This window comes from Lepisosteus platostomus, chromosome 1 (assembly GCF_059453375.1).
Source record: "Lepisosteus platostomus isolate fLepPlt1 chromosome 1, fLepPlt1.hap1, whole genome shotgun sequence".
Taxonomy (NCBI): domain Eukaryota; kingdom Metazoa; phylum Chordata; class Actinopteri; order Semionotiformes; family Lepisosteidae; genus Lepisosteus; species Lepisosteus platostomus.
The window spans coordinates 62,092,081-62,109,293 of record NC_142611.1 but is presented as its reverse complement, the minus strand read 5'-3'; the positions used below and the strand labels follow the sequence as shown (position 1 = coordinate 62,109,293).

General features: G+C 53.1%; 2 protein-coding genes across 6 annotated transcripts; one reads left to right on the top strand and one right to left on the bottom strand.

Annotated features, from left to right (window-relative positions):
• The first annotated feature begins 252 nt into the window (after positions 1-252).
• On the top strand, positions 253-12,921 carry drc2 (dynein regulatory complex subunit 2). Of its 5 annotated transcripts, none has more exons than XM_088633363.1 (11): positions 253-398; positions 657-923; positions 2,561-2,728; positions 3,009-3,178; positions 4,689-4,827; positions 7,318-7,515; positions 7,698-7,916; positions 9,349-9,501; positions 10,479-11,760; positions 11,802-11,969; positions 12,140-12,921. In XM_088633363.1, the coding sequence occupies exons 2-9, from the start codon at positions 783-785 to the stop codon at positions 10,785-10,787; spliced, it is 1,497 nt and encodes a 498-aa protein (XP_088489489.1). In that variant the 5' UTR covers positions 253-398; positions 657-782; the 3' UTR covers positions 10,788-11,760; positions 11,802-11,969; positions 12,140-12,921. The 5 variants fall into 5 exon arrangements, with proteins under 5 accessions (XP_088489489.1, XP_088489488.1, XP_088489486.1 ...); XM_088633362.1 differs by having other exon boundaries at positions 11,802-12,098; XM_088633360.1 differs by having other exon boundaries at positions 10,479-11,588; positions 11,845-12,921.
• Positions 12,908-17,186, bottom strand: fkbp11 (FKBP prolyl isomerase 11). The gene is made up of 6 exons (XM_088633364.1): positions 16,889-17,186; positions 16,612-16,674; positions 15,155-15,242; positions 14,039-14,072; positions 13,619-13,689; positions 12,908-13,153 (listed from the first exon to the last, which is right to left on the bottom strand). Exons 1-6 carry the CDS (start codon positions 17,000-17,002, stop codon positions 12,939-12,941), a joined length of 585 nt encoding a protein of 194 aa, XP_088489490.1. The 5' UTR covers positions 17,003-17,186; the 3' UTR covers positions 12,908-12,938.
• Between the last annotated feature and the right edge of the window lie 27 nt (positions 17,187-17,213).

Genomic DNA, 17,213 nt, shown 5'->3' with positions numbered 1-17,213 from the left:
GAATGTGATAAGTTTAACTGAGTACAACAGAATCGAATTATTAACACGGGGACAATGTACCCACAAGCAGTTGACGATCTGTCAAAGTTTAAAAGTAACAATAAGACCGCGCACCCTAGATTAAAATGATCATTTCCCTTAATTTCAAAATAAAGAACTACTGACGGCAGAAATGTTTTTTTAAAGTGCAGTGAAAACCGCTCATTTTTCAATCTCCCTCCCGCGTCTCCCTTCTCTAGACCCGGACTGTGGTGTCGCTGCAGTACCACCTTCGCGCGTTAGGTGGCGCCAAACGAATTGGGAACGCCAGACGTCGCGCAGGCCGTTGCTAGGAGACGAGTGTAAACTGAAGGCAGCGGACCGGTCAGTTCCCTGGGCTCGGCTCTCCGGACATTCAGGTAAAAACAGTCGCCTGCACATATTACGGCTACAGTACATACACCTGTCACAGACATCTTTTACTTCGGGCGTATAGCGCTGGTTATCGACCGTGCACCGACGGTAGGGTTTCATCTGTGGAAATGTTTGGCAAATAGATATGCAATTCTGTACCATGCGTCCTAGTTACAGAAACGAACCGAATGTAATAAATATCTTTTTTTATATCATTGTTCAATGGCTTCTTCAAACATACATGCGTGTACTTAAACATGCAGCGGCCGACAGCTGCTCCAAGCGCTGGAGCTTGTAAAGCAGCGCAGTCATTTCTGGATCTCGGACGGGGAGCGAGGTGAGGCCCTGACCGGCCGGGCAGAGGGCAGAGGTGCCCGGTGAGCAGCGAGATGCCGAAGAAGGGCGGGAAGAAGGCCGGGAAGCTGGCAGCCATGAGCGAGGAGGAGCGTCTGCTGTTCCTGCAGCAGAAGGCCCTGGCGGAGGAGGAGCTCAGCAAGAGGAAGGAGGACATGCTGACCCAGTTCCTCAAGGTGGGGGTGTTAGCACTGTCCCCCCCTGAGCCCAGCACAGAGCACAGCCCCGAGCTAACTACAGCACAGAGCACAGCCCTGAGCTAACTACAGCACAGAGCACAGTCCCCCTGAACCCAGCACAGAGCACAGCCCCGAGCTAACTACAGCACAGAGCACAGTCCCCCTGAACCCAGCATAGAGCACAGCCCCGAGCTAACTACAGCACAGAGCACAGCCCTGAGCTAACTACAGCACAGAGCACAGTCCCCCTGAACCCAGCACAGAGCACAGCCCCGAGCTAACTACAGCACAGAGCACAGCCCCGAGCTAACTACAGCACAGAGCACAGTCCCCCTGAACCCAGCACAGAGCACAGCCCCGAGCTAACTACAGCACAGAGCACAGCCCTGAGCTAACTACAGCACAGAGCACAGTCCCCCTGAACCCAGCACAGAGCACAGCCCCGAGCTAACTACAGCACAGAGCACAGTCCCCCTGAACCCAGCATAGAGCACAGCCCCGAGCTAACTACACCACAGAGCACAGCCCTGAGCTAACTACAGCACAGAGCACAGTCCCCTTGAACCCAGCACAGAACACAGCCCCGAGCTAACTACAGCACAGAGCACAGCCCCGAGCTAACTACAGCACAGAGTACAGTCCCCCTGAACCCCGCACAGAGCACAGCCCCGAGCTAACTACAGCACAGAGCACAGCCCTGAGCTAACTACAGCACAGAGTACAGCCCCCCTGAACCCAGCACAGAGCACAGCCCCGAGCTAACTACAGCACAGAGCACAGTCCCCCTGAACCCCGCACAGAGCACAGCCCCGAGCTAACTACAGCACAGAGCACAGCCCTGAGCTAACTACAGCACAGAGCACAGTCCCCCTGAACCCAGCACAGAGCACAGCCCGAGCTAACTACAGCACAGAGCACAGCCCCGAGCTAACTACAGCACAGAGCACAGTCCCCCTGAACCCAGCACAGAGCACAGCCCCGAGCTAACTACAGCACAGAGTACAGTCCCCCTGAACCCCGCACAGAGCACAGCCCTGAGCTAACTACAGCACAGAGCACAGCCCCGAGCTAACTACAGCACAGAGTACAGTCCCCCTGAACCCTGCACAGAGCACAGCCTGAACTAACTACAGCACAGAGTACAGTCCCCCTGAGCATAGCACAGAGCACAGTCACCCCTTAGCCCAGCACAGAGCACAGCCTGAACTAACTACAGCACAGAGTACAGTCCCCCCGAGCACAGCACAGAGCACAGTCACCCCTTAGCCCAGCACAGAGCACAGCCTGAACTAACTACAGCACAGAGTACAGTCCCCCTGAGCACAGCACAGAGCACAACACTGAGCACAGCCCAAGGTAACTATAGCACTGAGCACAGCACAGAGCACAACACTGAGGACAACACTGAGCACAGTCCCCTTGTCTCTCTTAATCTCTCTGTCCCCGTATCCCAGCTATTCCCTGTGGTTGTTCTCCTCAGTCTCTCTGTCCCCCTATCCCAGCTGATCCCTGTCCTTGTTGTCCTCGGTCTCTCTGTCCCCCTCTCCCAGCTGATCCCTGTCCTTGTTGTCCTCGGTCTCTCTGTCCCCCTCTCCCAGCTGATCCCTGTCCTTCTCTGTCCCCTCTGCCCCCAGGACAAGCTGCAGAAGGAGGAGCGCAGCACTGCAGTGAACCTGGCCAAGCTGACGGTCCAGTGGCGGGCGGTGCTGCGCCGGGCTCGGGCAGAGGAGCTGCGCCGGGACATTGCTGTGCTCAGCCAGACCTTCGAGAGGGTGCTGGACCGCAAGGACAGCGTCATCAAGGTGGGCTGTCCCGGGGCTCAGAGCCACTAGCATTGGGTCAGGTAGTACTTTCGACTGGGAGCTCAGGGAGTCATGGAGAGGGACTGTCTGCTCTGCTACTGACTCTCTGTGTGAACCCCCTCGTGGTCCATCTTTCGGATGAGACCTTTGAGCAAGGTCCTGCTGTCGGTGGTATCTGCAGCAGTATCCGAGCTGAGGCCAGTGTGACAGCTCTGAGGGGATCTGTGTGGACAGCAGTGTCAGCTCAGAGCCTGCTAACGAAAGCCGCTGTGCCCGGCAGTCCCTGGTGAGCGACCTGAATGAGGCAGAGGAGCAGTCCGCCAAGGCCCTGCGCTCCCAGCTGCGGTGTGTGGACCGGCTGCTGCAGCTGCAGCGGGGGCGGCTGCAGGCACTCGAGCAGCACTGGGACAGCGAGCTGGAGGCTCTGAGCGCAGAGTTCAACACCGAGAGGTAGCTCTCTCCTCTCTGTCTGCTTCTCCTTTCCCTCTCCTTCACCTCTCCTCTTGTCCCTCCTTCTCTGTCTTCCTTTACCTCTCCTTTTCTCCCTCTGTCCTCTTCCTATCTCCTTGTGTCTGTCTCCTTCTCTCAATTCCCTCCTTCTTCTCTCTCTGTCTCCTTATCTCTCCTCCCTGTCTCCTCCCTCTCTCTTTATCTCTCTACCCTTGCTGTCTCCTCTGTCTGCCTCCTCTCTCCTCCCTCGCTGTCTCCTCCGTCTAGCTCCTCTCTCCTCCCTCGCTGTCTCCTCCGTCTAGCTCCTCTCTCCTCACTCGCTGTCTCCTCCGTCTAGCTCCTCTCTCCTCCCTCGCTGTCTCCTCCGTCTAGCTCCTCTCTCCTCACTCGCTGTCTCCTCCGTCTAACTCCTCTCTCCTCCCTCGCTGTCTCCTCCGTCTAACTCCTCTCTCCTCCCTCGCTGTCTCCTCCGTCTAACTCCTCTCTCCTCCCTCGCTGTCTCCTCCGTCTAGCTCCTCTCTCCTCCCTCGCTGTCTCCTCCGTCTAGCTCCTCTCTCCTCCCTCGCTGTCTCCTCCGTCTAGCTCCTCTCTCCTCCCTCGCTGTCTCCTCCGTCTAGCTCCTCTCTCCTCCCTCGCTGTCTCCTCCGTCTAGCTCCTCTCTCCTCACTCGCTGTCTCCTCCGTCTAGCTCCTCTCTCCTCCCTCGCTGTCTCCTCCGTCTAGCTCCTCTCTCCTCACTCGCTGTCTCCTCCGTCTAGCTCCTCTCTCCTCCCTCGCTGTCTCCTCCGTCTAGCTCCTCTCTCCTCACTTGCTGTCTCCTCCGTCTAACTCCTCTCTCCTCCCTCGCTGTCTCCTCCGTCTAACTCCTCTCTCCTCCCTCGCTGTCTCCTCCGTCTAGCTCCTCTCTCCTCCCTCGCTGTCTCCTCCGTCTAACTCCTCTCTCCTCCCTCGCTGTCTCCTCCGTCTAGCTCCTCTCTCCTCCCTCGCTGTCTCCTCCATCTAACTCCTCTCTCCTCCCTCGCTGTCTCCTCCGTCTAACTCCTCTCTCCTCCCTCGCTGTCTCCTCCGTCTAGCTCCTCTCTCCTCCCTCGCTGTCTCCTCCGTCTAGCTCCTCTCTCCTCACTCGCTGTCTCCTCCGTCTAGCTCCTCTCTCCTCCCTCGCTGTCTCCTCCGTCTGCCTCCTCTCTCCTCCCTCGCTGTCTCCTCCGTCTAACTCCTCTCTCCTCCGTCTGCCTCCTCTCTCCTCCCTCGCTGTCTCCTCCATCTGCCTCCTCTCTCCTCCCTGTCTCTTTCTCTCTCCCCCTTGCTTTCTCGTCCACCTGTCTCCTCTGTCTGCCTCCTCTCTCCTCCCTCGCTGTCTTCTTCGTCTGCCTCCTCTCTCCTCCCTCTGTCTCCTCCCTGTCTCTTTCTCTCTCCCCCTCGCTGTCTCCTCCACCTGTCTCCCTCTCTCTCAGCCCTCCCTGTCTCCTCCCTCAGTCAGCCCTGACCGTGTGTGGTGTGTGTATGAGCAGGGAGCTGATCATGGCCCAGCAGCAGCAGGAGTGCTCCTACCTGGAGGATGTGATGTTCTCCATGGAGCAGAACTTTGCCGAGCTGGACAGCGATGCGCGGCAGGACTATCAGAGCACGCGTGACGAGATCAAGAACAAGGTGACTGGCTGGGCTGTACTGGGTGTACTGGGATTGTGCAGTGGATACGGTGGCAGTGGGGCAGGAGCCAAGTCTCCTCAGCCCAGGCTGATTCTGCATCCTCCAGTATAAATCCTCTAGAGGGAAACCAGCCTCCTAAGCTGTTTATTTCTGTCTGTTTATTTCTTCAAACACTTGCAGCACGTGCCAAGTTTCAGGTTACAGAGCCAAATGAAACTAAAACCTAGCTGCGCCGAGCCATGCTTAGAATTTCTCCAGCTATACAACAGTCATTGGTGCCCTCTTTTCAAAATTTTTTAGGTCCTCATTAAAAAACTTTAACCTAAAGAAAGTATGTCCTGCCCCCTGATTGTTACCTTTATTAGTGGCAAGAACAGTAAAGCACTTCTTACAATCACTGTGGCTTCATACTGTTATTGAGTTCCATCATATTGCACTGCTTCTAATGAAGCTAACAGTGTTTTCAACATCCAGGGAAACACTCTGTAAACATGTGGCACAGAAAATATTCTCTTCTAGTTGCTTCTAGGTGACAATCAGATAGTTTTGGTGAATTCAAAATCAGAAGTCAAACAAAGTGCAGATACTGGGATTGTGCACTGAAATAAACTATATATGCCTCCCGTTCAGTTTGCCCATTGTCATCTCATTCTACTAATGGCCAAAGTGAGCCATGGTTTATTATCTCAAATGATCATACAAAAGCCCCAAGAGTGACAGACTTTGTGCATTTATTGCCTCAAAGGTATATGCAGCTCAGTACTAACTTCCAATATACACTCTGAAAGATGCAGTGCAGTATATGACGTGCACATGTCCCCATATGGTATCTTAAGCTGTCAGTGGTATAATTCTTAGTGAAACTCTCTGAAGATGCTTTGTTGAACATAACATGTTTTGTTTTCTAATAAGATCACATGTACACCTAGAATGACCAAAACAGAAATTGTACTTCTCTCATATCATCTCAACACATACAAATTTCTTGACTGTAAGAAATAACCATCATTGCCATCTTGGTGCTCTTTGGGCATGTATATTTCAGCTACAACCCTGCACTGTGGGTGGAATTCAGTAGACAAAAACAATTGACTCTAGTTATGTGCTGGAAAAATCATACTAACTTTGGTCACTGTTACATATTTAGGAAATTATTTATGTTTTTGTCTTCTGTATGAATCTGGTGCACACTGGTTCAGACACTCCTGAATCCTGGCTGTGAAGTTCATGACAAAAAAATTTTCCTAGAGGAATCTGTCTGTCAGTATCCTGTCTGTAGTCTGGAGGTTCTGTCTGCCAGTATCCTGTTCGTCTGTATCTAGGGGAATCTGTCAGTATTTTAGAGGAATCTGTCTGTCAGTATCCCGGATGAATCTGTCTATCAGTATCCTATCTTTCTGTATCCTGGGGGAGTCTGTCTATTAGTATCCTGTCTGTCAGTATCCTAGGGGAATCTGTCTGTCAGTATCCTGTCTGTCAATATCCCGGATGAATCTGCCTATCAGTACCCTGTCTGTCTGTATCCTGGGGGAGTCTGTCTATTAGTATCCTGTCTTTCTGTATCCTGGCTGAATCTGTCTGTCAGTGTCCTATCTGTCAGTATCCCGGATGAATCTGTCTGTCTGTATCCGGTCTGTCTGTCAGTATCCTGTCTTTCTGTCTGTATCCTGGGTGAATCTGTCTGTCAGTATCCTGTCTTTCTGCATCCTGGTAGAATCTGTCTGTCAGTATCCTTTCTGTATCCTGGGGGAATCTGTCTGTCAATATCCTGTCTGTCTGTATCCTGGGGGAATCTGTCTGTCAATATCCTGTCTGTCTGTATCCTGGGGGAATCTGTCTGTCAGTATCCTGTCTGTCTGTATCCTTGGTGAATCTGTCTGTCAGTATCCTGTCTGTCTGTATCCTGGGAGAATCTGTCTGTCAGCATCCTGTCTGTCTGTATCCTGGGAGAATCTGTCTGTCAGCATCCTGTCTGTATCCTGGGGGAATCTGTCTGTCAGTATTCTGTCTGTCTGTATCCTGGGAGAATCTGTCTGTCAGCATCCTGTCTGTATCCTGGGGGAATCTGTCTGTCAGTATCCTCCCTGTCAGTATCGTGGGGGAATCTGTCTGTCAGTGTCCTGTCTGTCTGTATCCTGGGGGAATCTGTCTGTCAGTATCCTGTCTGTCTGTATCCTGGGGGAATCTGTCTGTCAGTATCCTGTCTGTCTGTATCCTGGGGGAATCTGTCTGTCAGTATCCAGTCTGTGTAGCCTGGGGGTCCTGTGTGTCTGGCAGTATTTGCAGTCTTGCAGTTAGCAGGAGACTGGCAGTCCTGGAGTGGGAGTGGGTGCGTGTGCGGTATTGCAGAAAGGACCCAGAGAGGTATTACGGAAATAAGCTCTTCTTTCATCTGCCTGAATTGGACTGTAGGCCTAGCACTGATCTCCATCTTCGCTGCAGTGCCTATTTCACCTGGTGTATTTCTCCTTCTCTCCCTCCCGCTGCCAGAACATTGAGGAGAAGCATGCCCTGCGCATTCAGCTAGAGGGCGCTGTGGAGGAACTGTGGCGGCAGTTCCAGCAGGCCCTGCGCAACTACAACGAGGCCACAGAAGACCGGCGAATCGCCTTCGAGGCTCTGCGCGCCCGAGACCAGCGCAGCGCCCAGGAGATCGACGCTCAGATGAAGAGGCTGCAGAAGATGCAGGTGGGTGGGGAGCTGTGTATCTGGCACTTCATGCAGGAAAGCATTAGAGCTCTCAACCGGTTCCTTTCTGCAACTTGATGTGTCTGAATTGGAACTTTCTACCCGCATGTTTCACAGATGTGAAGCAACTGAAACAAAGTCTTGTGCATCTGGGTTTGTCTGTCTGTGCCTGTGTTTCCCAGGACTCGATTTCAGCCCTGCGCTCACGCCTTGCATCCAGCCAGCGTGAGAGTGAGGAGGCGGGCCGTGCCCTGCGGGCCGCGCGGGAGGAGGTCCAGTGCCAGGCCCGTCAGCTCAAGGCCCAGCTGAGCCGTGCCCGCGCACGTGAGAGGAGCCAGTTGGCCACACTCACCGTGCACAGTGCTGCTGCCACCAAGAAACTGCAGCACATCATTCACAAGGTAGGGGCAGAAAGCACAGGCCTGTTATACACAGAAACCAATTCAGGGCTGTTCTACACAGAGCATGCACTGCACAGAACAGTACAGGGCTCTTATACACAGAGCACACACTGCACAGAACAGTACAGGGCTCTTATACACAGAGCACACACTGCACAGAACAGTACAGGGCTCTTATACACAGAGCACACACTGCACAGAACAGTACAGGGCTCTTATACACAGAGCACACACTGCACAGAACAGTACATGGCTCTTATACACAGAGCACACACTGCACAGAACAGTACAGGGCTCTTATACACAGAGCACACACTGCACAGAACAGTACATGGCTCTTATACACAGAGCACACACTGCACAGAACAGTACAGGGCTCTTATACACAGAGCACACACTGCACAGAACAGTACAGGGCTCGTATACACAGAGCACACACTGCACAGAACAGTACAGGGCTCTTATACACAGAGCACACACTGCACAGAACAGTACAGGGCTCTTATACACAGAGCACACACTGCACAGAACAGTACAGGGCTCTTATACACAGAGCACACACTGCACAGAACAGTACATGGCTCTTATACACAGAGCACACACTGCACAGAACAGTACAGGGCTCTTATACACAGAGCACACACTGCACAGAACAGTACAGGGCTCTTATACACAGAGCACACACTGCACAGAACAGTACAGGGCTCGTATACACAGAGCACACACTGCACAGAACAGTACAGGGCTCTTATACACAGAGCACACACTGCACAGAACAGTACAGGGCTCGTATACACAGAGCACACACTGCACAGAACAGTACAGGGCTCGTATACACAGAGCACACACTGCACAGAACAGTACAGGGCTCGTATACACAGAGCACACACTGCACAGAACAGTACAGGGCTCGTATACACAGAGCACACACTGCACAGAACAGTACAGGGCTCGTATACACAGAGCACACACTGCACAGAACAGTACAGGGCTCTAAGATCTCAAGACATATTGTGCAGTACAGTAGGTTTAAAACAACACGAGCTCTGGGTGCACTAGTCCTGTACACTAGATCACCACTCAACCCTGACACCTTTCCTCTGCACAGCCTCCGACGATGCCCCTTTGTCTGTCCATTGTGTATCTTTTTCTGCTGTGTCTTGGCATTATGTAGCTGGGAGACGACAAGTGTGCCAATTCTGTGTGGCACAGTCACACACTTCCTCTCTCTGAGCTTGACAGTAACTCTCTGATCAGATAATAGATTTTTATTTCCTTCTATATCCCTCCTTGTATCAGATGTTGTGTGTGGACACAAACCCCCTCTCTCTCTGTCTCTCCCCAGTCTGTGGCTCTGTAGCTTCAGTCTGTCAGTATCAGTGTGGTTAATAATCCCATCACTTTCTGTCTCTCCTTCTACCTTCTCCCTCAGGGGGAGCGACTGCTCAGACTGACAGAGATGTGCAGGAAGCTGGAGACAGAGCAGGAGAAGGTGCTGCCGTTCTACCCCTCCTCCCTGAGCGCTGAGGAGCAGAGCCAGGAGAGAGCTGCTGCTATGGAGCCCCCTTCCGAGCAGCTGGCAAAGGTAACTCTCACCTTACAGGTAACACATTCGCTCAGCTCACAGGGAGATCACTCACCGCCAGGTGACACAGTCGCTCAGCTCACAGGGAGATCACTCACCGCCAGGTGACACAGTCGCTCAGCTCACAGGGAGATCACTCACCGACAGGTCACACAGTCGCTCAGCTCACAGGGAGATCACTCGCCGACAGGTCACACAGTCTCTCAGCTCACAGGGAGATCACTCGCCGACAGGTCACACAGTCACTCAGCTCACAGGGAGATCACTCACTGACAGGTCACACATTCGCTCAGCTCACAGGGAGATCACTCACCGACATCACACATTCACTCAGCTCACAGGGAGATCACTCACCGACAGGTCACACAGTCGCTCAGCTCACAGGGAGATCACTCGCCGACAGGTCACACAGTCGCTCAGCTCATAGCGAGATCACTCACCGACATCACACATTCACTCAGCTCACAGGGAGATCACTCTCTGACAGGTCACACATTCGCTCAGCTCACAGGGAGATCACTCTCTGACAGGTCACACAGTCGCTCAGCTCACAGGGAGATCACTCACTGACAGGTCACACATTCGCTCAGCTCACAGGGAGATCACTCGCCGACAGGTCACACAGTCGCTCAGCTCACAGGGAGATCACTCTCTGACAGGTCACACATTCGCTCAGGTGTTTGGGAGATCACTCGCCTAACAGGGAAATAATTGACCTGACAGGTAGCACAGTCATTCACCATACAAGTAACATATTTAATGGACAGGTATTTTATTTACTCACCACACAGATAACTCTCTCACCTGACAGGTGTCTCATCACACATGTAACTCTCTAGCTGCATGGGTAATTCATTCATTCACTTTAGTAGTTATCACTCACTAGGCAGCTGTTCCCTGACTGCATACACTATGATGAGTGGCAGCTCTCCCATAAACAAGTGAGCCCTCAGATCACCCCATTATCTTCTCCCCAGGCCATGCTGGATTACTCGGATCTAGAGGGCTTCTGGCAGCGCTATAACAAGGTTCTGCTGGACCAGCTGGCCCTGGAGCGTGAGCGGGCGGCCCTGGCAGGGGAGAATGGGCAGCTGCGTGCCCTGCTGAAACAGTACCTGGATGGCATCTCCGTCAGCGATGAGATCCTGCGCCAGCACAACCCGCTGCTCATCGTCAGTCGCCATGGCCCGGTGCCCCCAGCCGCCCCGCCGGTCTCCGAGCCCCGCGTCGCCCGGCCGGCCCACACCGTCATCGAGGCTGCACACATCGTGCAGCGCACCCTGTAGGGCGCAGACAGAGGCGCGTGTGCCCGCCCTCCGCGCAGGCCACTGGTGAGGCCCTGCAAATGTGCCGTTGGATCCAGACAAATGACCGACTTTGCTGTTGGCCTGCTCCTTCAAAATGTCAATCAAGCCATAACGAGTCAAACACTGCTGTTGCCGTCCTCTGCCCAAATTCAGCGAGACGGGTCTGACCCAATCTGCACAAAACACATTAGTTCTGTAGACCTTCCGTACTTAATCAACAGAGCTGCTAGCTTCAGTGTTTTGAATGCTGCGTATAGCACCCTCGAACACAACAAACACTTGACAGGAAAACTAAGGGAATGTTTGTTTAGGTATGCAACTGGCTGCTGGTGTTTAATTAATCAATAAAACCCTGTAATCATAAGTAACCAAAACCAGTATCATTGCTGTTTAAGATAATCACATGAAGTGAACATTACTGTAAAAAAATGTCTTTTTTGAAGAATGTCTCCACTGTTAGGCACTTTGTTTCTTATTCTAGAAATAAGAATAAGAAACTGTTTATTGAAAGTAAATATTCAGTTGTTCACTTTAATTGTGCAGAATTAACACCTGAATAAGTATGATTCAAACTGAAATGAGATTAATGTTAATTAACAGCTCACTGTCGCCAATGATGCACATTTTGTTGCCGATTTGGAGGCAGAGACAGTGGAGTTGTTGCATTACAGTACAGTTGAAGTCTTGTGACACACCTCTGCTGCAGTGTTGCTCAGGATTCAGGGTGGCCAAACACAAAGAGGGCAGAGGCCAGCTCACAGGGAGATCACTCACCGCCAGGTGACACAGTCGCTCAGCTCACAGGGAGATCACTCACCGCCAGGTGACACAGTCGCTCAGCTCACAGGGAGATCACTCACTGACAGGTCACACAGTCGCTCAGCTCACAGGGAGATCACTCACCGCCAGGTCACACAGTCGCTCAGCTCACAGGGAGATCACTCACCGACAGGTAACAGTCTCTCAGCTCACAGGGAGATCACTCACCGCCAGGTCACACAGTCGCTCAGCTCACAGGGAGATCACTTGCCGCCAGGTCACACAGTCGCTCAGCTCACAGGGAGATCACTCACAGACATCACACATTCACTCAGCTCACAGGGAGATCACTCACCGACATCACACATTCACTCAGCTCACAGGGAGATCACTCGCCGACAGGTCACACAGTCGCTCAGCTCTCAGGGAGATCACTCACGGACAGGTCACACAGTCGCTCAGCTCACAGGGAGATCACTCGCCGCCAGGTCACACAGTCGCCCAGCTCACAGGGAGATCACTCACCGACAGGTAACAGTCTCTCAGCTCACAGGGAGATCACTCACCGCCAGGTCACACAGTTGCTCAGCTCACAGGGAGATCACTCACCGACAGGTAACACAGTCGCTCAGCTCACAGGGAGCTCACTCACTGACAAGTACAGTAACACATTCGGTTTGGGACTTCAGCACTGGAGGCATGTGGCCCAACCACAGCCAGGCTCTTCTCAGGCAGGACAAGAGAGGCACTTCAGGACTAGTCAGCAGTTGGTGTGCCAATAGTATTACTACTGGTATGTGGCTTGAGTGACAATTTGAGACTTTGGACTAAGAGGCAGGTTAGACATGTCTGAATACAACTTTGCATTTTGCAGGGCCTTATTCTGGGTCACACATCTTCGGTCTTGGAGGACATGATACTGTAGGGTCTATTCAAATTGCTCACAGCTGAAGAAACTAGTTCATGTACATTTTTCACGTATTTATCAGTCAAACTGTAAACCTGAAGGTACCAAAGCCCTCAACAGTAGCTGTGCACCACTGCTGTTGTATCTCCCTGGTTTCCTGTTAGCAAAAAATCATAATTTAGTGATTTTCGCTCCTGGTGCAAACCAAGGTGTTTGGTCCTTTTAGAATCATTCAGAAAAAATATTTTATTGCAGGGATGTCCCTACATTGTATCAGCAGTATTTGGGAGGGAAAATTGTCAAATTGTGTTCCCCTGTTGATGAACATGCCCCCCCACATAGCCACCCGACTTTCCATCCAGTGACAACAAGGGACTGTTTTCTGTACCCCCATTCCTGAGAGCCTGTACACTCAATAAAGACACAAATGCTGTTTAAAATTAATAATGCTATGCCTGCATGTTTTATTTCTTTTTTATTTTGCCCTTCTTGTCTTTCATCTTCTTCTTGGAGGGCTGCTGGGCACTGGCCTTCCTGTAGAGGTACAGCCCAATGAGCCCGAACAGTGTGGGCACCAGCGCCAGGGACAGCAGGGGCAGCACATCGTTCACCAGCTTCTGATAGGGCGTCTGCCTGGCCAGAGACACCACCTCCACATCGAACTGCAGGGCCGCATCACCTGGGCACAGGGCAGTGTGGGTTAGCAGGCGTCACCGTTAGCCTCACTCAGAGCACTGCTGTCAGACGATAGGCACCAGGCTCAGGTGGCAGCTGAGCAAGTTCACAGGCATGCACGAGCACACACTCAGGAACAAGGGCACTTGCTATGATCACTGAAGCAACTTTTCACTGACCCCGTTTCAAAGCATTGCTGACGGTCCAGAAGCTGGAAAGGAAATGTTGGTGTAGGACACAGACTGTCTGGTGAACACTGGCAAACTCTGGCAGACATGCAAAGCAAACAGCAAACCGACTGGCAGGGGTGGCACGCAGCCTCAATGCCTCACTGATTACGGAATGGGACTCACGGACTGGCGGGTGTTCCAGAGGCTGTGACCCCATGCCCCAGGTAGAGGTCAGTACAGCTGGGTCTGCCCCCCCCCAAACCCCATCAGGCAGCCCCCCTGCTTGACAGCGGCCTTACCTGGGATGGTGGGAGGGAAGCCACGTTTTCCGTAGGCCAAATGAGCCGGAATAACAGCTTTGAGCTTCTGTCTGGAAGGGCAAACACACACTGAGCCCTGCGAGAAAACCTCTGAAGGCACTTTCAACACTACACTGAAATCAACAACACAGCTTTTTGACAAGCAGACCCTTGGTGCACTTACAATCATCAGACAATTAAGAATTTCTGATTATACCCGACTCTTTCCAGAGACCACAAGAGTCCTTCTCCTCGACCTAACTCATTAATACACAAATGTGCTGGAAACTTTCCTATGCAAATCCGCTACTTGGGTGGAGTATTTTGGGCAACACTGCAATCGTTTCACCGACTAATCAGTGAGACACTGATGGTTTTAGGAGGAGACAAAGCAAACTCCAAAGGTCCACAGACACTCACCCAGCGCAGACTCCCAGCAGGCTCTGCTCCAGACCTGCATGAGGAAGACCAATCAGAAAAGCAGTTAATGGGGGAGGGGGGGGGCGCATTTCTTACAGCACTTCTTAAACAAAACACTGGGATCCCTTAGCGGCTGTGCTTGAAAGAGGAGCTTTGAGTATTGATGCTCCAGTATAGGACATCCCAATCTATTCCAGTGCAGGATTTGTGCACAACCTGTTCTAATTCACTCAAAAGACGCAATTCTAGCTTCATGTGCTAGTTGCACCAAACACATGAACTGGAATATAATGGAAAGACCTGCATCTGACTGCCTGTGCTATGGGTGGCCAAAGACAGGAGTTATAGCCATTCAACTGTGATAAGTGGACAGCATGGTGGTTAGCACTGAAGCCCTGGGTTCAATTCTGGACCTGGGATGCTTTGTGCATGGAGTTTGCATTTGTGTGGGTTTCCTCCCTCAGTCCAGAGCCATGTTGGTAGGTTAACTGGCTTCTGGGAAAATTGGCCCTGGTGTGCGAGAGTGTGCGTGAGTCTTGTGATCGACTGGCGCTCTGTGCTAGCAGTGTGCTGGGAGAGACTCTGGCTCTCCCATGACCCTGAACTGGATAAAGTGGTTAGGAAATGGATGAATGGGTGGACTAAAGAAAGCGGTTACCTGGGAACTGAAGTCTAACATGTCACGGAGATGTCACCCAGGTGGGGAATGGTATAGCTGAGGTCATGTGGGATTGCCAGTAACGTGCGTGCCCTTTTCTGACCTGTATTAGCTCATCACTAGCAGCCCATGGCTACTTTCCCTAAGTCTGAAACAAGGAACCACCCGCGGACAGCCATGTCTAGAGAGAGGCTGCGGGTTCTGTCCATCCTGAAGGAGATCAGATCAGCCCTGGATTAGTGCGATTCGACTGCATCCAGGATGGCCAGGAAGAAGGCTGCATGATGTGGCTCGGGCAGGGGGCCCCACGATCAGCGAACTCTGGTTTACACGGCTGGCGGAGCTGGTGTGGCCCATGTAATGGTATATGCTGAACGCAGCAGTTCATTTTTACCGGTGCCTACGATCAAGGGCTCCGAACCTATCGGACCTGCGATTCTGACCATTCGCTCGCTCACCTGGAATGACGGTCTTCTTTCCCAGCTCCACCACCAGCGGCTCCCGGGACAGAGAGCTGTCAAACAACTTGCCGTCCATCAGTCTCCCCTGGGCGTCCCGACGGCAGCGAGAGGCACAGAGAAGAGCAGAGAGCGCAGGGTCATACGGACGGGTACCGTGCCCCCTCCCCCTGCGCCAGTCTTGCCCGCCCGGCCCGCAGCGGGCTCGTGCATCGGGACCGATCTCGTCTGTACGCGGGTGTGCCCGCACCAGCTCGTAATTCCGGCGGCTACATGTTATTCCAGAGGTATTTCCCCACCAGGTACATTGCTCTGCCAAACCACTGGGGAACGGGGTTGTTCCTTAGGTGTGACCCATCCTCTCTGGAGGGGTAATTGGAGTCGCCCCACACATGGTTCAATCCCCTAGGACTGTAAATTAGTAGCAAACCAGGCCTTGTTGTGAAGCAATGTCACAGGAGACAGCTGGTGCCTGCACCGCTGAAAGCAATGTCAGACCTGGCTAATGTGTCACTTCAAACAGCCACCTAGCAGCTACCCCAGTGATTTGTGTTTAGAGAACAACATCAACAGAGTGATTCGGTCAGCCAGCAGCTCCTGACACAAGCACCTGTGGACAGGTAGCACGGCCTGCTGCAGTCATCGTCACTGGCCCCTTCACTATTCTATCAGGGGGTTAGAGACCGTACAGAGCAAGAGTGCAACAGCCTTAAATTGTTACAGTTACCACTGTGCCAAGACAGCACTAATCCCCCAGGCATCTCTGGACTCTGGGATAATCAGGGAATTTGGATTGGACTTGTTTTCGGCCATTTAAGCTCTTCCAGAACACCAGCTTCCACCTTGAGTTCCCAACACCTTTTGCTGAGAAACCAGGGTGCTAGCCGGGAGCTGTGGATCGTTATACTGCCGGGAGAAACCGTGTTAAATTCACTCTACTGACATTAGCCTAATAGTTCGCACAGAACTACATGTTATTTTTGGAAAGCTCCAGTGCCTGGGGTTTAATGCGGCCGCGGTGGTCTAACGTGCGAGGCTGGGGGAGTGAGAGCCCCCCGGACAGATCCAGATTTGCCCCTGGTCCTCCGTGGCGGGGTGGGGGGGACAGTCTGGGGCCGTCCGTGCGTGGCGCCGTGTCCGCGCGGGCAGGGCGGCCGGCGTGTGCCGAGAGTGCTGACGTGTTGCTCCACCTCTGCACCCGGCAGCCTGCCTGCGCGAGCCCAACAGCGCCGGAGCGCCGGGGATTCTCCACGCCGCACGGCTCCGGCTCCCCCCACCCGCCCGAGTCAGAAACGTTCACACACGACCCGGCTGCGAACTTCCAGAGCGCAGCTGGCCGGCGGTCCCTGCGCGTCTGACAGGCGGGCGGGACGTGGACATGAACCGGCAGCTCAGACCGAAATCACAGGTCTTCCCGACGGCATGCCAGCGAGACTGCCGCTGCCGCTCGCTCTTACGGTGTAGTGGATGTGCAGGGTATCCCCCATCCCGGCCACCTCCGTGCACTCTTCGGGTCTCGCCTTGGGGGAGGAGAGACAACAAACACGCGTTAGAAAGGAGCCCCAGTACAGCTCGTGAGCAGACAGAACACAGACCACTCATGTGCAAAGCTGAGGGCACGTTCAGCTCGCCATCAGCAGGAACTGCCGTCGCTTCCTCTTCTGCGAGAGCAGAAGAGCTGCCCGGCTCGCTGGCGCCCCTCGCCCCCGCTCGCAGCCCCGACACGCGTCTCACCAGCGTCTCCACCAGGAGCTCGTCCAGAGCCGGCTGCTCGTCGCGCTGCTCCCCCGAGGCTGCCGTGCAGAGAGCGGCGAGCCAGACCAGGACGGTCCCAGCCTCGACTCTCATTCTCCGAGATCAGGCAGTCGGGCTGACAATAAGTTATATATAAATAAAAAAAGTTTTTTAAAAAAAAAAATCAGCCAGAGACGGGCAACGCCGGACTCCTGTCGCCGAAGTTAAAGATGATGTGTTACTCCCCTAATGCGCTGATAAGACCGGGGAGCTGGTAAATGGGATCCAGAGAGAAAAAAACGCCCCGAACACCTGGATGTCTCCA